At 43.6% G+C, this 13,650-nt stretch overlaps 1 protein-coding gene across 2 annotated transcripts in view; it reads left to right on the forward strand.

Annotated features, from left to right (window-relative positions):
• The window catches only part of LOC135556267 (transforming growth factor beta receptor type 3-like), a 148,213-nt gene that overhangs the window by 108,606 nt on the left and 25,957 nt on the right, over nucleotides 1-13,650 (forward strand). For both annotated transcript variants that reach the window (XM_064989329.1, XM_064989328.1), the window contains exons 11-15: nucleotides 1,438-1,608; nucleotides 2,203-2,406; nucleotides 3,707-4,000; nucleotides 5,282-5,417; nucleotides 13,439-13,489. In XM_064989329.1, coding sequence (XP_064845401.1) covers nucleotides 1,438-1,608; nucleotides 2,203-2,406; nucleotides 3,707-4,000; nucleotides 5,282-5,417; nucleotides 13,439-13,489 — 856 coding nt within the window. The remainder of the gene's footprint in view (nucleotides 1-1,437; nucleotides 1,609-2,202; nucleotides 2,407-3,706; nucleotides 4,001-5,281; nucleotides 5,418-13,438; nucleotides 13,490-13,650) is intronic.

Consider the following 13,650-nt stretch of genomic DNA (forward strand, 5'->3'; position numbering starts at 1 on the left):
CTACAGCATCTACAAAAACAAATCGAGGGCCAGTTTTCCAGATTCTAGTCTTGCATTACCATACTCCCAAGTCTTGCATTACCGTACTCCCAAGTCTTGCATTACCGTACTCCCAAGTCTTGCATTACCGTACTCCCAAGTCTTGCATTACCGTACTCCCAAGTCTTGCATTACCGTACTCCCAAGTCTTGCATTACCGTACTCCCAAGTCTTGCATTACCGTACTCCCAAGTCTTGCATTACCGTACTCCCAAGTCTTGCATTACCGTACTCCCAAGTCTTGCATTACCGTACTCCCAAGTCTTGCATTACCGTACTCCCAAGTCTTGTGAAGCCTGAACATTTAAGCAACTTGGACCCAAATAAGCCTACTCCTGGACTGAAAACGAAGGTTCAATGGAATATCTCCATTTAAAATAGTTTTTAGTCCAGAATTAGGATAAAGCTGGGTCCGGGAAACCAGCCCTATGAGTGCTGTATCTCCCAACACTAGCCTGTTACTCAGTTATCTCTGTTGAAAGCATGGGAGAAGCACCCAGGGAAAAATTTAAGACAACACTATGAAAATGTTATGAGGTTCAGTATTACCGTCAAACCCTTTCTGAGCAGAGTTTATCATTAACATGGAATGCAACATGTGCTTTCACTAACAAGCAACGATAAATCACTTCTCCGCGGATCTATTAAATCATTTTCGTAGCAAATTTAGTACAAGTTACAAAACACATTTGTGTCCAAATACAGATTAGAAATAACAGGCACACACCCAAAGTTCTAAAGACCCCTATGGTCAACACAAATTTATCTTAATTTATCTGTTTCTCAATATATCAAAACCCCATATCCTTGTATGGTCCTTGTTTGTCCCATTCTTCGATAAGGTGTTTTAATTACTTATCTATACACCAGCCAGAATAAATGCAATGGCAATGATAATAATTCACCTAATTTAGCCCGTGTCCTCCACCCCTAACTCACCTTTGACCCTGTAAACGTCTGAAGTACTCAGCAGGCTTCCCTTGTTTCTTTAAACTGACAAAATGAGAAATATGCTTCAAGGGGTCTGCCTGAGAGAGCTCTGGACTGTTGAAATCTCTGGACGTTCCCACGTTTTTAATTCCAGCTCATCTGTTGCAGAATGTTTTGGCAGCTAGATTCAGATCAGAGCCCTGTCACTGGTGTCCTGGGCCCTTGAATGAAGCAACACCATTCACACACAGACAATTATTAGAAAATAGTTTGGCGCCGATCACTGGGAAAGTGTACCGGGGTGTGTCTCTTATGGCTCCCTATTCCCTATATAGTGCACTGCTTTATACCAGAGCCCTGACAAAGTTAGTGTTCTATAAAGGGAATAGCTAGGGTGCCTTTTGGGACACATGCTGTATCTGAACTGTGTTCACTGATGTGTTCAACTCCGCTGTGGTTGACATCCAGATCTTGATAAGTCCTGCTGAGCCTAAGGATGGGAGTGGTGGTCCCCCAGATGACGAGGATCTAGAGTCCGGAGATGTGACCTTCCCTGGGGAGGCAGAGGAGCTGGAGAGGCTGGAGAGGGCTGCTTTCCTGGAGCACACCACAGATCCTGATCACAGATCCTCCATTCTGGTAAGACATCTATAATATGTTTCGATTCTATATGACTCACTCTCTCTCAGGACCAGAACACAGGACATCCATTCTGGTAACACATTTAGCTATAGGACTCTCTCAATTATGATTATTAGGTCTCCCTCGAAAAAGAGGTTGGTTTTTAACCTCAAGGGAGTTTATTCTGGTTAAATTGAGGCTAAATGAAAAAGGAATTAAGAGTGCAGCTTTGCATGACAGGGCCTGCCTGGGTTTGGGAGAGCTGAGAGTCAAGACCAGACCACTAATCACAAATAAATTGACTCCCATCTTATAGATGGCGCCGTACTATATGGCTGCCGTCGTGCGCCGACCCAATTTACTCTTTTGTTATTCTTTTGCCGTGTGACTTTTTTTTGCAAAAAAATCCTCTGAAAATCCTATCCTCTGAACATCAGATCGGCAGTTACTATCCTCAATTTCGGCTTCAACTTCAACTTTGACTTATCTGCCTTGGGCTATTTGTTTAATTCCTGCCGAATTATATATTTTTTGGATTGGCTTGTCTCTCCTTCTCCATCCAGTTCAACTGTTTTGATTGGCCGTCTCTCCTTCTCTGTCCCCCTCCCCCAGTTCAACTGCACCTACAGAAAGAACCAGAACACCCTAGGAGGATCAGGATCATCAGGATCGTTTTCCCACTTCGCTCCAGCAGCTAAGGAACCAGTCAGAACCGACGTGATGTTCAACATGGAGCTGTACAACACCCAACTCTTCCGCTATCCTTCAACCCAGGCCTTCCACACCGTTTCCAAAAATAAACAGGTCTTCGTAGAGGTAAATGGAGCAGTGAACTACTACAAATGCACTGTACCAGGCTGGCTGTAACCGTTTGGAATATATTGAAGTAATACAGTGTGTCTGTTGTATTTGTTGGCTGTTTGTGATTCGCTCAGATGAAGATAGTTAGTAGGCTAGTATCCAGATGTTAGAACCTGAATTGTCGGAGCGATTTCACAAGGTGTGTGTGTGTGTGTTCGTGTTTCTGTCTCTCTTAGATATGAGGCCTGTCAAAACAACAGTGAGGACTGTTCTGTGTGTACGCTGTGTCTGGACTGTCGGGTCTACTTTCATCTTTGAATGTTTTAGCTTCCACGGGGTCCGTTGATATTTGGTCTGAGTCGGGAGAATATAAAGGGATCATCTCCTCTTTCTGCTGTTAGCTTCCCAGCAGCCATGGTCTCTGTCCTCCCCTCAGTGTCCTGGCACATATGGCACTTCTATTTATTCTGTCTGGCAAGTCCAGAATGCACCGTGCAAATAGTACTGAACAATTATTACTAGAGAGGTCCTACAGGGATGTTGTGTAAGAAAAGCTAGAGATTCATACTGAGCCCACTCTCTCCCACATCCACACCTCTCACACTGGGATGAGACCTGCCATGCCCTGTCCTGGTCCCTGAGACTATGGCCCAAACTAAGGAGTGTAGGAAACTGCTGTTGTGTTTAAGTCCCTGTCGAGCATGAAAACTGTCATTTTGAAAGTGTTCGTGTGTGTGTGCCTGTGCATGCATGTCTGTGTCTGTGCTTTTGACTGGGCAAGCTTTTTGACAACCTTGTCATGGTGATGGCCCCGACACAAAACAGAAAAACACATTTAGGTTTTCAGTGGAAAAAAAGGACAAAAAAGCAGCAGAGGGATAATATCTCATGGAAATGCCTTGTGGTCTGCCGTCGGAGAGATCCTCTTAAAATGTTTTGAAGGGACTGAAATCCGCTTCAGGATTTGTGATTCTTGGACCTGATAACACTCTGATAGTGTTCCTTTTGCTTGTTCTCTGTGTTAAAACAAATTGTCAGGTCCTGGACTGACAGAGAGTGTACGGACGTATGCCAAGATGGTGCTCTTCACAAAACTTTGCAGGCCGAAACAGATAGTTTGTCAATTTGACGACGTCGATGAGAGGTTTCAACAATAAAATCATTGGATACCTTTAGAGGCTATATCAATCATATAGCCTGAGCCTCCACACATTGCTGACACGTTATAAACGTAAAACATTTGTATGACATGAGTTTATTGTTTTTATAAAAAATGACACTATTTTTTTCACTTCTCTTTTCTCCCGTGCTTCAGATTCGGGCCTTCAAAGTCGACCCAGAGCTTGGGTTCATGATCCAGACCTGTTTCATCTCTGCCAACTCCAACCCGAACATCCCGTCTTACTACACCCTGATCGAGAACATCTGCCCTACGGACAACACGGTCAAGTACTACCCTCAGAGAGACCTCCCTATTCCCCACTCCCAGACCGACAGGAAGAGGTTCAGCTTCACCTTCAACTCATCCTTCAACGAATCGTTGCTGTTTCTGCACTGTGAAATGTCTCTCTGCTCCAGGAAACCCCACAACAACCAGGGACGGGCTATGGTACGTTGTTTTTCTTTCGTGTCTGTTCATCCTGCACGCTACGACCTCTGAAACAAAGTAGAAGAGAGAAGCTTAGAATTTTGATTTGATATCAGTAATATTATTTATTGGGATAGATTTACTGTATGTTTTGAATAGAAAGGGGGAGTATGAAGAGTTGTGGAGGTCGGCCCAGGGATTGAACCCTGGAACCCAGGTGTTGTCCAGAGCCGGCTGTGCCACTGCCAAACCATCTGCCTCTTTCAGGGCCCTACTTCAAGTAACATAGACTCAACTGGCATGTCCTGAATCTGTGGTCTGTGCAATGATTCATACATTTTATGGTCATTTGAGCAGCATCTAGCGTAGGTTAGGTCTGGGCTCCAGTCTGCGGAGACTTGGCACCAAGCTAGGCCTGCTGCACAATCTGCCAGTCTCAATCCATTCTGAACCAGAAGCAGGAAGCATACATCTACTTAAGGTTTCCTAAGTAACCATCTGTAGAACCAAAACAAGCCACTAGCTGAAGTGTCACTTCACTTTTCCTTCTTTCGCCTCGCTGTAATGTAGCCTCTCTCTCGCTCCCTCCCACTCTTTCAATCTCTGCTATGTCATTGCACTTTCATAACCTTTTCCAAGCAGTTCTTTCTGCTCAGTGCTCCCCAGCCACCCTCTATCTGGGTCTCTGATGGTATTCTACATTAAAACTGATTCAGAGTCAGGCTGGGGCTCCAAACTGACTCACAGTATAGGGATCAAGGGAAGGAACACAAGTTTTCACTAGGTATGATTTCCCATAAATTATATGTGTGGTCAAAGATCAAAAGGGATGCTTGGTCTTGGGCAAAGGTGTAGAGATTTGATGTATCGATTGGTCTTATAAACTGCTTTTGATCATATGAATACATGTAACAGTCTCATGGCTGATAAGTAAATCATACAAGAAACTGTACATTTTAATGGGAAAATGAATGAGTTATGTTTACATATGAAATGAATTAAATGCATTGGGGCGGCAGTGTAGCCTAGTGGTTAGAGCATTGGACTAGTAACCGAAAGGTTGCAAGTTCAAATCCCCGAGCTGACAAGGTACAAAATCTGTCGTTCTGCCCCTGAACAGGCAGTTAACCCACTGTTCCTAGGCCGTCATTGAAAATAAGAATTTGTTCTTAACTGACTTGCCTAGTAACATAAAGGTCAAATAAAAATAAATAAAAAATAAAAAGTTCATGTGATATATGAAATCCAAGGCTGAGTTATCGGGGATTCCTCAGTGGTCCTATTGTGTTTCTCTCCATGCAGTGTATCCAACCGGACGAGGCGTGTACGTCTGTCAACGGAGAGATCATCCTAGCCATGATGATGAATGCCAAGACTTCTACCAAGACCCTGGTGGTGGTGGTGGAAGGACATGACACAGTGGAGAAGGAGGGACCAGGTGAGTGGACTAAGAAAGCTAACGTACTGTACAGACCTCATATGCAATGTAACCTCTATGATGAACCAGCTTATCCAGAATATATGGGGAGGATGGCATAAATATGCTGGAGTAAGAAGTACTTGAAGGTACTCATTCCCTCTTTCCCTTCTTCCCTTCCTCCCAATACATCAGAGCAGTGATGTAGTCAAGTCACTAAACCTGGAGTCCGAGTCGAGTCCCATGTCCCTAGTGTCCGATTCCTTTATACTCAAGCCACGAGTCTCTTGGTAGTGCTAAAAGCTGCAGTCCAACCATTTAAAAAAAATGAAATGATATTAGTGTTGCACATTTGTAACGCTAAATAGGTAATACAGCCATCTAACATTTTCTGTTGTAGCTAATATGTTGAATTATGCAAGAGAGAGAGATTTTCTGACAACAAATCAAATCAAATTTTAGTCAAAGTCTGAGTCACCACTGGTCGAGTCACGAGTCATGATAATCGTGACTTGAGTCCGAGTCAAGTCCGAATCCTGGACTCGAGTACTACAACACTGTATCAGAGTCTAATCTTAGTGTAGTCTCGCAAAACATACTGAACGTCTCATTCTAACATTATATGGCCGTCATTGTAAATAAGAATTTGTTCTTAACTGACTTGCCTAGTTAAATATAGGTTACGCTTACAAAAATATATATATGAATGTCTGTGGAGAAAGTGTTAACTGAGACATACTGTATGTGCAGTCTGCCTGACGAAGACACATGCAGAGAGCTGAGCCAGTTGGCCAGAGGAGACAGAGCTGTGTTGAGGGTCATTGAAGAAGAACAGGAAGACAGAGTAAATAAGAGAACTGGGTGGCAGGAAGGACATCCCAGAGAAAACCAACTTCAGTTCTGCAGGAAGAGAGGCAGAGAAAACTGTTCAAGTCACAATGCAAAGCGCATCGTATCCTCCCTCCACCCCCGTGCCTCCCTGCATCTGGAGTTTATTTGTGTGTGGTGTGTGTGTGGGAGGGGGGGGGTGTAAGTGTGCTCATTGGAGCATAGCTTGGGTTTGGGGGGCTTGCTGCTAGCGCTGAGGCCCCATTCCAGTTCTACCACAGTTCTACCAAGCAATACTGTGCAGAAGGAGCGGAAAAAGACGAGTCATCCACATCCATCCAGCACGCAGCTCCAGTTGTTTTCATTTAGCCCTTCTCTGTGGCCTCCCCTTCCCGGTAGAGAGGAGGAGGAGGTAAGGAGGGAGGGAGGGAGAGGAGTGGTCTTCTCTCTAGCTTTGGGAGTGTATCCAGAGCTAGAGGCCTCCTCATCACTGCATTAGTCAAATGCTTTTTCACTCACTCCGTCAGGCACAGAGGGCTGTGTGTGTGTGTGTATGGGTGTGTGTGATCAGAGGGTGGGGTAGACTGGGGAGGTCCTGGAATCACGCAGTCCCAGGATCACTCACATAACAGAGGACAAAACGGAAAAAATGTCTGATAAAACTGCAGTTGTGTGCGGGCGTGTGTGTTGTGGTCCATGCGTCGTTAGGCTGGCTGGTCCAGGGAGTTCTGATACCAAACATCACATTGCACCCATTATGATCTAAACCATAGATGGGGTGATATCATGAGAGCCCATTTGCTGTTTTCACTGCCATGGATTTTCCAATCAGCTTCCCCTTATGGGGTGATTACATCAACAAGTGGACTGTGGTCGGTGGGTGGGATGAGTTAACCCCTTTTGACTCACAAGTTGCGTCCCAAATGGCACCCTATTCCCTATGGGTCCTGGTCAAAAGTAGTGCACTATAAAAGGAATAGGCTGCCATTTAGGACGCAATACTTGACTCACAGATTTAATCATACTATGTTAATCACTAAGAGCTGCCATTGTGCCCAGAGCAAATGAAGCATGGCAAACAGTAATGGGGACTTGGGGAGTGTTTAATAATGGACTTGATTTGGCCTGTGTTAAGGAATGAGCACCATGCCACTGCAGGGCCTAAATATTGGGCACAGACTCAGGCTGCGTCAGAAACGGCACCCTGTTCCCTATATAGTACATTATGCAAATGTTCCGGTGCATGTGTTTAAGTAAGCACAGATATGCCAAAAAATCTAAATTAAAAAAAGACAGCTGGGCTTAGAAACCATGATTTTAATACAAAGGCATCTCTAAGCAGCTGGAGTCCTGCACTGGACACGATCCCAATGAGTTCAGCTTGATCTCCAAATCAAAGAGGGCAGTTTGGTGCACGGAAGAACATAAATGCCTCAAAGCTCAGCCATCAAAGGTACATTTACTGCCTCACAGCATCAATACATTTTCAAAGTTTTTATGGAATTGCGAGCGTAAGGAATGGTTAACAAAATCATCCATTTCCCCCTAGTTACCCACATGAAAAAATACTACAGTTTACTATAGAATATTACAATAGTTACTATAGAATTCTATAGTAAACTGTAGTATGCTGTGGAATACTATACTACACACTGCAGTATCCCTTGATCATGTGTAATACTTACTATAGAATGTTATATTATACTGTAGAATACTATAGTAAATACAACAGTTTTATCCCTAAAAAATAAGCCGTAGTAAATACTACAGTAATGTCCGCAAAAATGCCATAGTCTGCAAAAACACTTCAGTAAGTACTACAGTATTTAATTTGCATATACCAGAAGCTCTGAACTCTCCTTTCAGAACCCAGTTATACCTACCTACAGGTCCTGGATAATGTGCACTTTTAGTATTTCTTCCGTAGGTTTCCTGAAGGAGAAAGCCTCCACTTCTATGTCAAAGATAATAAAACTAAAACAATATAGTAAATCTTACACTAATGTCCTCAAAAACACTACAGTAAATTCTACAGTATAATACAATCCGCAAAAACACTACATTAATTACTATAGTATATATTAGTTTTCTTTTATTACAGTATGTATACTATAGTTAACCGTAAATACTACAGTAAATACAAATGTCAAGTTTTAGTACAGTGAAACTATGCAGCCAAAGTTCGACGAGAACGGATAAAAATTCATTGCTTTAACTAATTAAGACTAATGTTATGAAAATGTTGAGCAATGTAATAAAGTAATGACTTTTCAAATAAGTTACGTTACACGTTATGTTAGCTGATAATTTGTTAGCTACGCTATCCTTGCGAACCGCATAGCATATCATTACAGCAGTATGTACAGTGCCTTGCAAAAGTATTCGGCCCCCTTGAACTTTGCGACCTTTTGCCACATTTCAGGCTTCAAACATAAAGATATGTATTTTTTTTGTGAAGAATCAACAACAAGTGGGACACAATCATGAAGTGGAACGACATTTATTGGATATTTCAAACTTTTTTAACAAATCAAAAACTGAAAAATTGGGCTGCAAAATTATTCAGCCCCTTTACTTTCAGTGCAGCAAACTCTCTCCAGAAGTTCAGTGAGGATCTCTGAATGATCCAATGTTGACCTAAATGACTAATGATGATAAATACAATCCACCTGTGTGTAATCAAGTCTCCGTATAAATGCACCTACACTGTGATAGTCTCAGAGGTCCGTTAAAAGCGCAGAGAGCATCATGAAAAACAAGGAACACACCAGGCAGGTCCGAGATACTGTTGTGAAGAAGTTTAAAGCCGGATTTGGATACAAAAAGATTTCCCAAGCTTTAAACATCCCAAGGAGCACTGTGCAAGCGATAATATTGAAATGGAAGGAGTATCAGACCACTGCAAATCTACCAAGACCTGGCCGTCCCTCTACACTTTCAGCTCATACAAGGAGAAGACTGATCAGAGATGCAGCCAAGAGGCCCATGATCACTCTGGATGAACTGCAGAGATCTACAGCTGAGGTGGGAGACTCTGTCCATAGGACAACAATCAGTCGTATATTGCACAAATCTGGCCTTTATGGAAGAGTGGCAAGAAGAAAGCCATTTCTTAAAGATATCCATAAAAAGTGTCGTTTAAAGTTTGCCACAAGCCACCTGGGAGACACACCAAACATGTGGAAGAAGGTGCTCTGGTCAGATGAAACCAAAATTGAACTTTTTGGCAACAATGCAAAACGTTATGTTTGGTGTTAAAGCAACACAGCTCATAACCCTGAACACACCATCCCCACTGTCAAACATGGTGGTGGCAGCATCATGGTTTGGGCCTGCTTTTCTTCAGCAGGGACAGGGAAGATGGTTAAAATTGATGGGAAGATGGACGGAGCCAAATACAGGACCATTCTGGAAGAAAACCTGATGGAGTCTGCAAAAGACCTGAGACTGGGACGGAGATTTGTCTTCCAACAAGACAATGATCCAAAACATAAAGCAAAATCTACAATGGAATGGTTCAAAAATAAACATATCCAGGTGTTAGAATGGCCAAGTCAAAGTCCAGACCTGAATCCAATTGAGAATCTGTGGAAAGAACTGAAAACTGCTGTTCACAAATGCTCTCCATCCAACCTCACTGAGCTCGAGCTGTTTTGCAAGGAGGAATGGGAAAAAAATTCAGTCTCTCGATGTGCAAAACTGATAGACATACCCCAAGCGACTTACAGCTGTAATCGCAGCAAATGGTGGCGCTACAAAGTATTAACTTAAGGGGGCTGAATAATTTTGCACGCCCAATTTTTCAGTTTTTGATTTGTTAAAGTTTGAAATATCCAATAAATGTCGTTCCACTTCATGATTGTGTCCTACTTGTTGTTGATTCTTCACAAAAAATACAATTTTATATCTTTATGTTTGAAGCCTGAAATGTGGCAAAAGGTCGCAAAGTTCAAGGGGGCCGAATACTTTCGCAAGGCACTGTATATATATTTTAAACTCATAATGAGTGCTCCAACTCCCCCCCTGCAGTGGTCTGGAGCAATGAAGATGTTACCCCACTCTTCCACCAAGGCAACTGCAAGTTCCCAGACATTTCTGGGGGGGAATGGCCATAGCCCTCACTCTCAAATCCAACAGGTCCCAGACGTGCTCAATGGGATTGAGATCCCGGCTCATCGCTGGCCATGGCAGACCACTGACATTCCTGTCTTGCACAGGAAATCACGCACAGAACGAGCAACATGGCAAGTGTTATTGTCATGCTGGAGGGTCATGTCAGGATGAGCCTGCAGGAAGGGTACCACATGAGGGAGGAGGATGTCTTCCCTGTAACGTACAGCGTTGAGATTGCCTGCATTGACAACAAGCTCAGTCCGATGATGTTGTGACACACCGCCCCAGATCATGACGGACCCTCCACCTACAAATCGATCATAAGCTCATTCCGTTGAATGATTAACGCAAATCCGACCGTTACCTTTCGTGAGACAAAACCTCGACTCGTCTGTTTGTGCCCATATGCAACGTCGTTGCCTGTGATGTCTGGTGAGGACCTGCCTTACAACAGGCCTACAAGCCCTCAGTCCAGCCTCTCTCAGCCTATTGCTGACAATCTGAGCACTGATGGAGGGATTGTGCAAGGGGGCCGAATACTTTCAAGGGGGCCGAATACTTTCGCAAGGCACTGTACCTGTATGTTAGCTAGCTACCTAACGTTAGTTGGCTACTAATACATTGTTGAACTTACCAGTATATTAACTATATGCTATCTAACTAACTACCCAATGACTATTGAAAACAGCCTAACCAGCTCTGCTAGGGCGAGTAAAATGGCCAGGGTGAGGTGTTCTCTCATTCGTGTCTGGAAATAGTTAGCCAGTTAGCTTGGGTGCTTGACTACCGTTGTGAGACGAGAACTCTTTGATCAACCCTACTCCACGGCCAGAGCGTCCAGTTTGCGCTCTGAACATTCCGAGAGCTAAAGGCTCTGAATTTACGAACAGACAATCTGACAATTCTCTGAATTTTTGAGCGCCCTCTGGCACTCCAGATTGAATTGACGAACACACCCGAAATCGGAAGATGTCTAGTAATTTTTTTGTGCTAACAAGCTAGCGAGAGGTTGCATAGCAACAGCATCACCTTCCAGTAGACAGCTGAAGCGCGAGTATGCTCAACTGAAAGGATACTGTTCGTTTACAGTATACTAAATTTAACTAGTAGTATATAGTCCTTAAGAATCTAGTATACAGTATGTTAGTATGGGTATTCGAACACAGATAGTGAGTACTGTTGAATAGTGGTAAGAACCTTGCGCTACGAAAATAAGTCTCCCCACACTTGAATTAGATGCAGGTTTCAGTGCTAAGCTTCAGATAAAATATATAATTGGCTAAGCTTTCAGTCAACAGCCAACTTTGTTAGAGCACCGCCATTTTGAATCCCCTGTTCCATATCTCCCTATGCCTTCCTTTGACTTGTTTTCAGTACAGAAATTATACAACACATAAAACTGTCTGACTGAGTGCCTGTTAGCTGACTGACTGACAGTAAGTTGTGCAACCAAGTCAACTGGCATATCGTTTATCTGAATACAGACCTCGGAAGTCAAGGATCTCACAGGGACTCCATTTATCAATTCTACACACTTTGGGGTGACGGGTTGGAGTTCAGGGTTCAGAGGTTAAGAGAAACAAGGCACCACACCACTGAAGGAGTGTGTTTCTGTTCCACTCTGTGAACAGCAAAGTCTGGGCAAGCAAATGACGTTGATTCTATTGAGCGGCTATAGTTTCAGGGTCAACTGTGCCTAGAACATAAGGAGATGAGAACATTGCCATGCCTTAAGTTTCCTTTCTGTCTTTCACTCTGTCTTTCTCCCCCTCTCTCTCGCCGTTCCTCTCTCACATGTAGCGGAGCTGAGATCATTGTGAAAGCTACATAAATATGAAGAACAAAGCTTTGCTTCTTACATTGAGAATGGTTGGACCTCAGGGTGTCTTTCATACTGTTGTCAGATGTGCTAGTTGCAGAGTTGATCTGGGAGGAAGACACAGCTGACCACTCAACCATCTTTATTAGAGCACATGGGCGGGCGAGGCTAGGCGGGAACAGGGCAGTGACCCTTACACGGAACCTCAGAGCTCTCACCCATACTCTGAATCTCAGCCGGCCCAAAACCCCAACAGGGGTGGGGCTATCCATTCATAGTCTGACCTGGCTTAGAAAGTTCTTCTGCTATGGTATTTTCATACTTTGTTTCATAATTCATAAACTACAACAGTACTGTAAAACAAATCTCCACGAGTAGTGGTTAATGTAACTCCTTTAATCACAGAGGATTATCTATCCTCTCCTCTGACCTGGAACTCGTTGGGCATCTCTGGGTGTTAACGGGTCAGCTTTGCATTCTCTACATAACAGGCCGAAAGGAACAGATAAGACTGGAGAGGAGGAGGAGTTGGAGGGAGGGAGGGATGAAGGGAGGGGGGGGATAGATTGGGAAATGGAGTGGGACTGTCACGGAGCGGTTTGGAGGGGAGAGGGAAAGGGATGGAGGGTTGAAGATAGGGGGGCTGTCGTGTTACCAAGATCTCCTGTGATGGTTCTGTCATCGTCTGTCACGAGGGAATGAAAACCCAAAGGTGTTCTTTCCCAGAATAGCTGTTCATTGTGCCGGAGTCTTGGACCCGGACCAAGCCTGCTCTTGAGTTCGCCTCTACACAATAAGCACCATTGTATTGTTTGTTCCGAAGTAATTAGAAGCTAATTTGTCTTTTGAAAGCCATCCAGATGACCGGAAATGAAGGAGTAAGCTGAGAACTGTTAGAAGTCAACAGGTTCATCTCTGCACTCTATTCCTTTGATTGTGTACTACTTATGACCAGGGCACATAGGGCTCTGGCCAAAAGAAATGCACTTTATTGGGGGATAGGGTGCCATTTGAGCCATAGACTTAAGTTTCTGTTAGTTAGCTACTGGAACTGCATTGAGTTGCATCAGATCTCTGTATCACATTCGTTAGAACTACAGTTATCAACACAATGTCATTTTCTGGATCTGGTTATCTCATTGGGTTGCTCAGCTTCCATTCATAGGCACTGGCACTTTACGTCACAGCAAGTGTTCTTGACGCTTCAAACACGTAGTTGAGATGTGGTGTTTTCATGCATCTACAAATGTGTTACATTGTTGTTCTGTGTTTTATGTTTCAGTGCCTCCCACCCGCACAGCATCACAAGGCCCTCCTGACCCACCAGGGGAAAGTAAGTCAATCATTGCTAGGAGATTCTAAACCAATGGTTTTTGTATGTCCAGGATTTTAAATCACTTTGACAACTCAATCTGGTCAACAGTTATTTTATGTCATTTGCATATAACTTGTTTCCATACGGTCATGTCCAGAGAAAAAGAAATGCAGTTGAAT

Source organism: Oncorhynchus masou, chromosome 15 (assembly GCF_036934945.1).
Source record: "Oncorhynchus masou masou isolate Uvic2021 chromosome 15, UVic_Omas_1.1, whole genome shotgun sequence".
In the NCBI taxonomy this organism is placed as follows: Eukaryota; Metazoa; Chordata; class Actinopteri; order Salmoniformes; family Salmonidae; genus Oncorhynchus; species Oncorhynchus masou.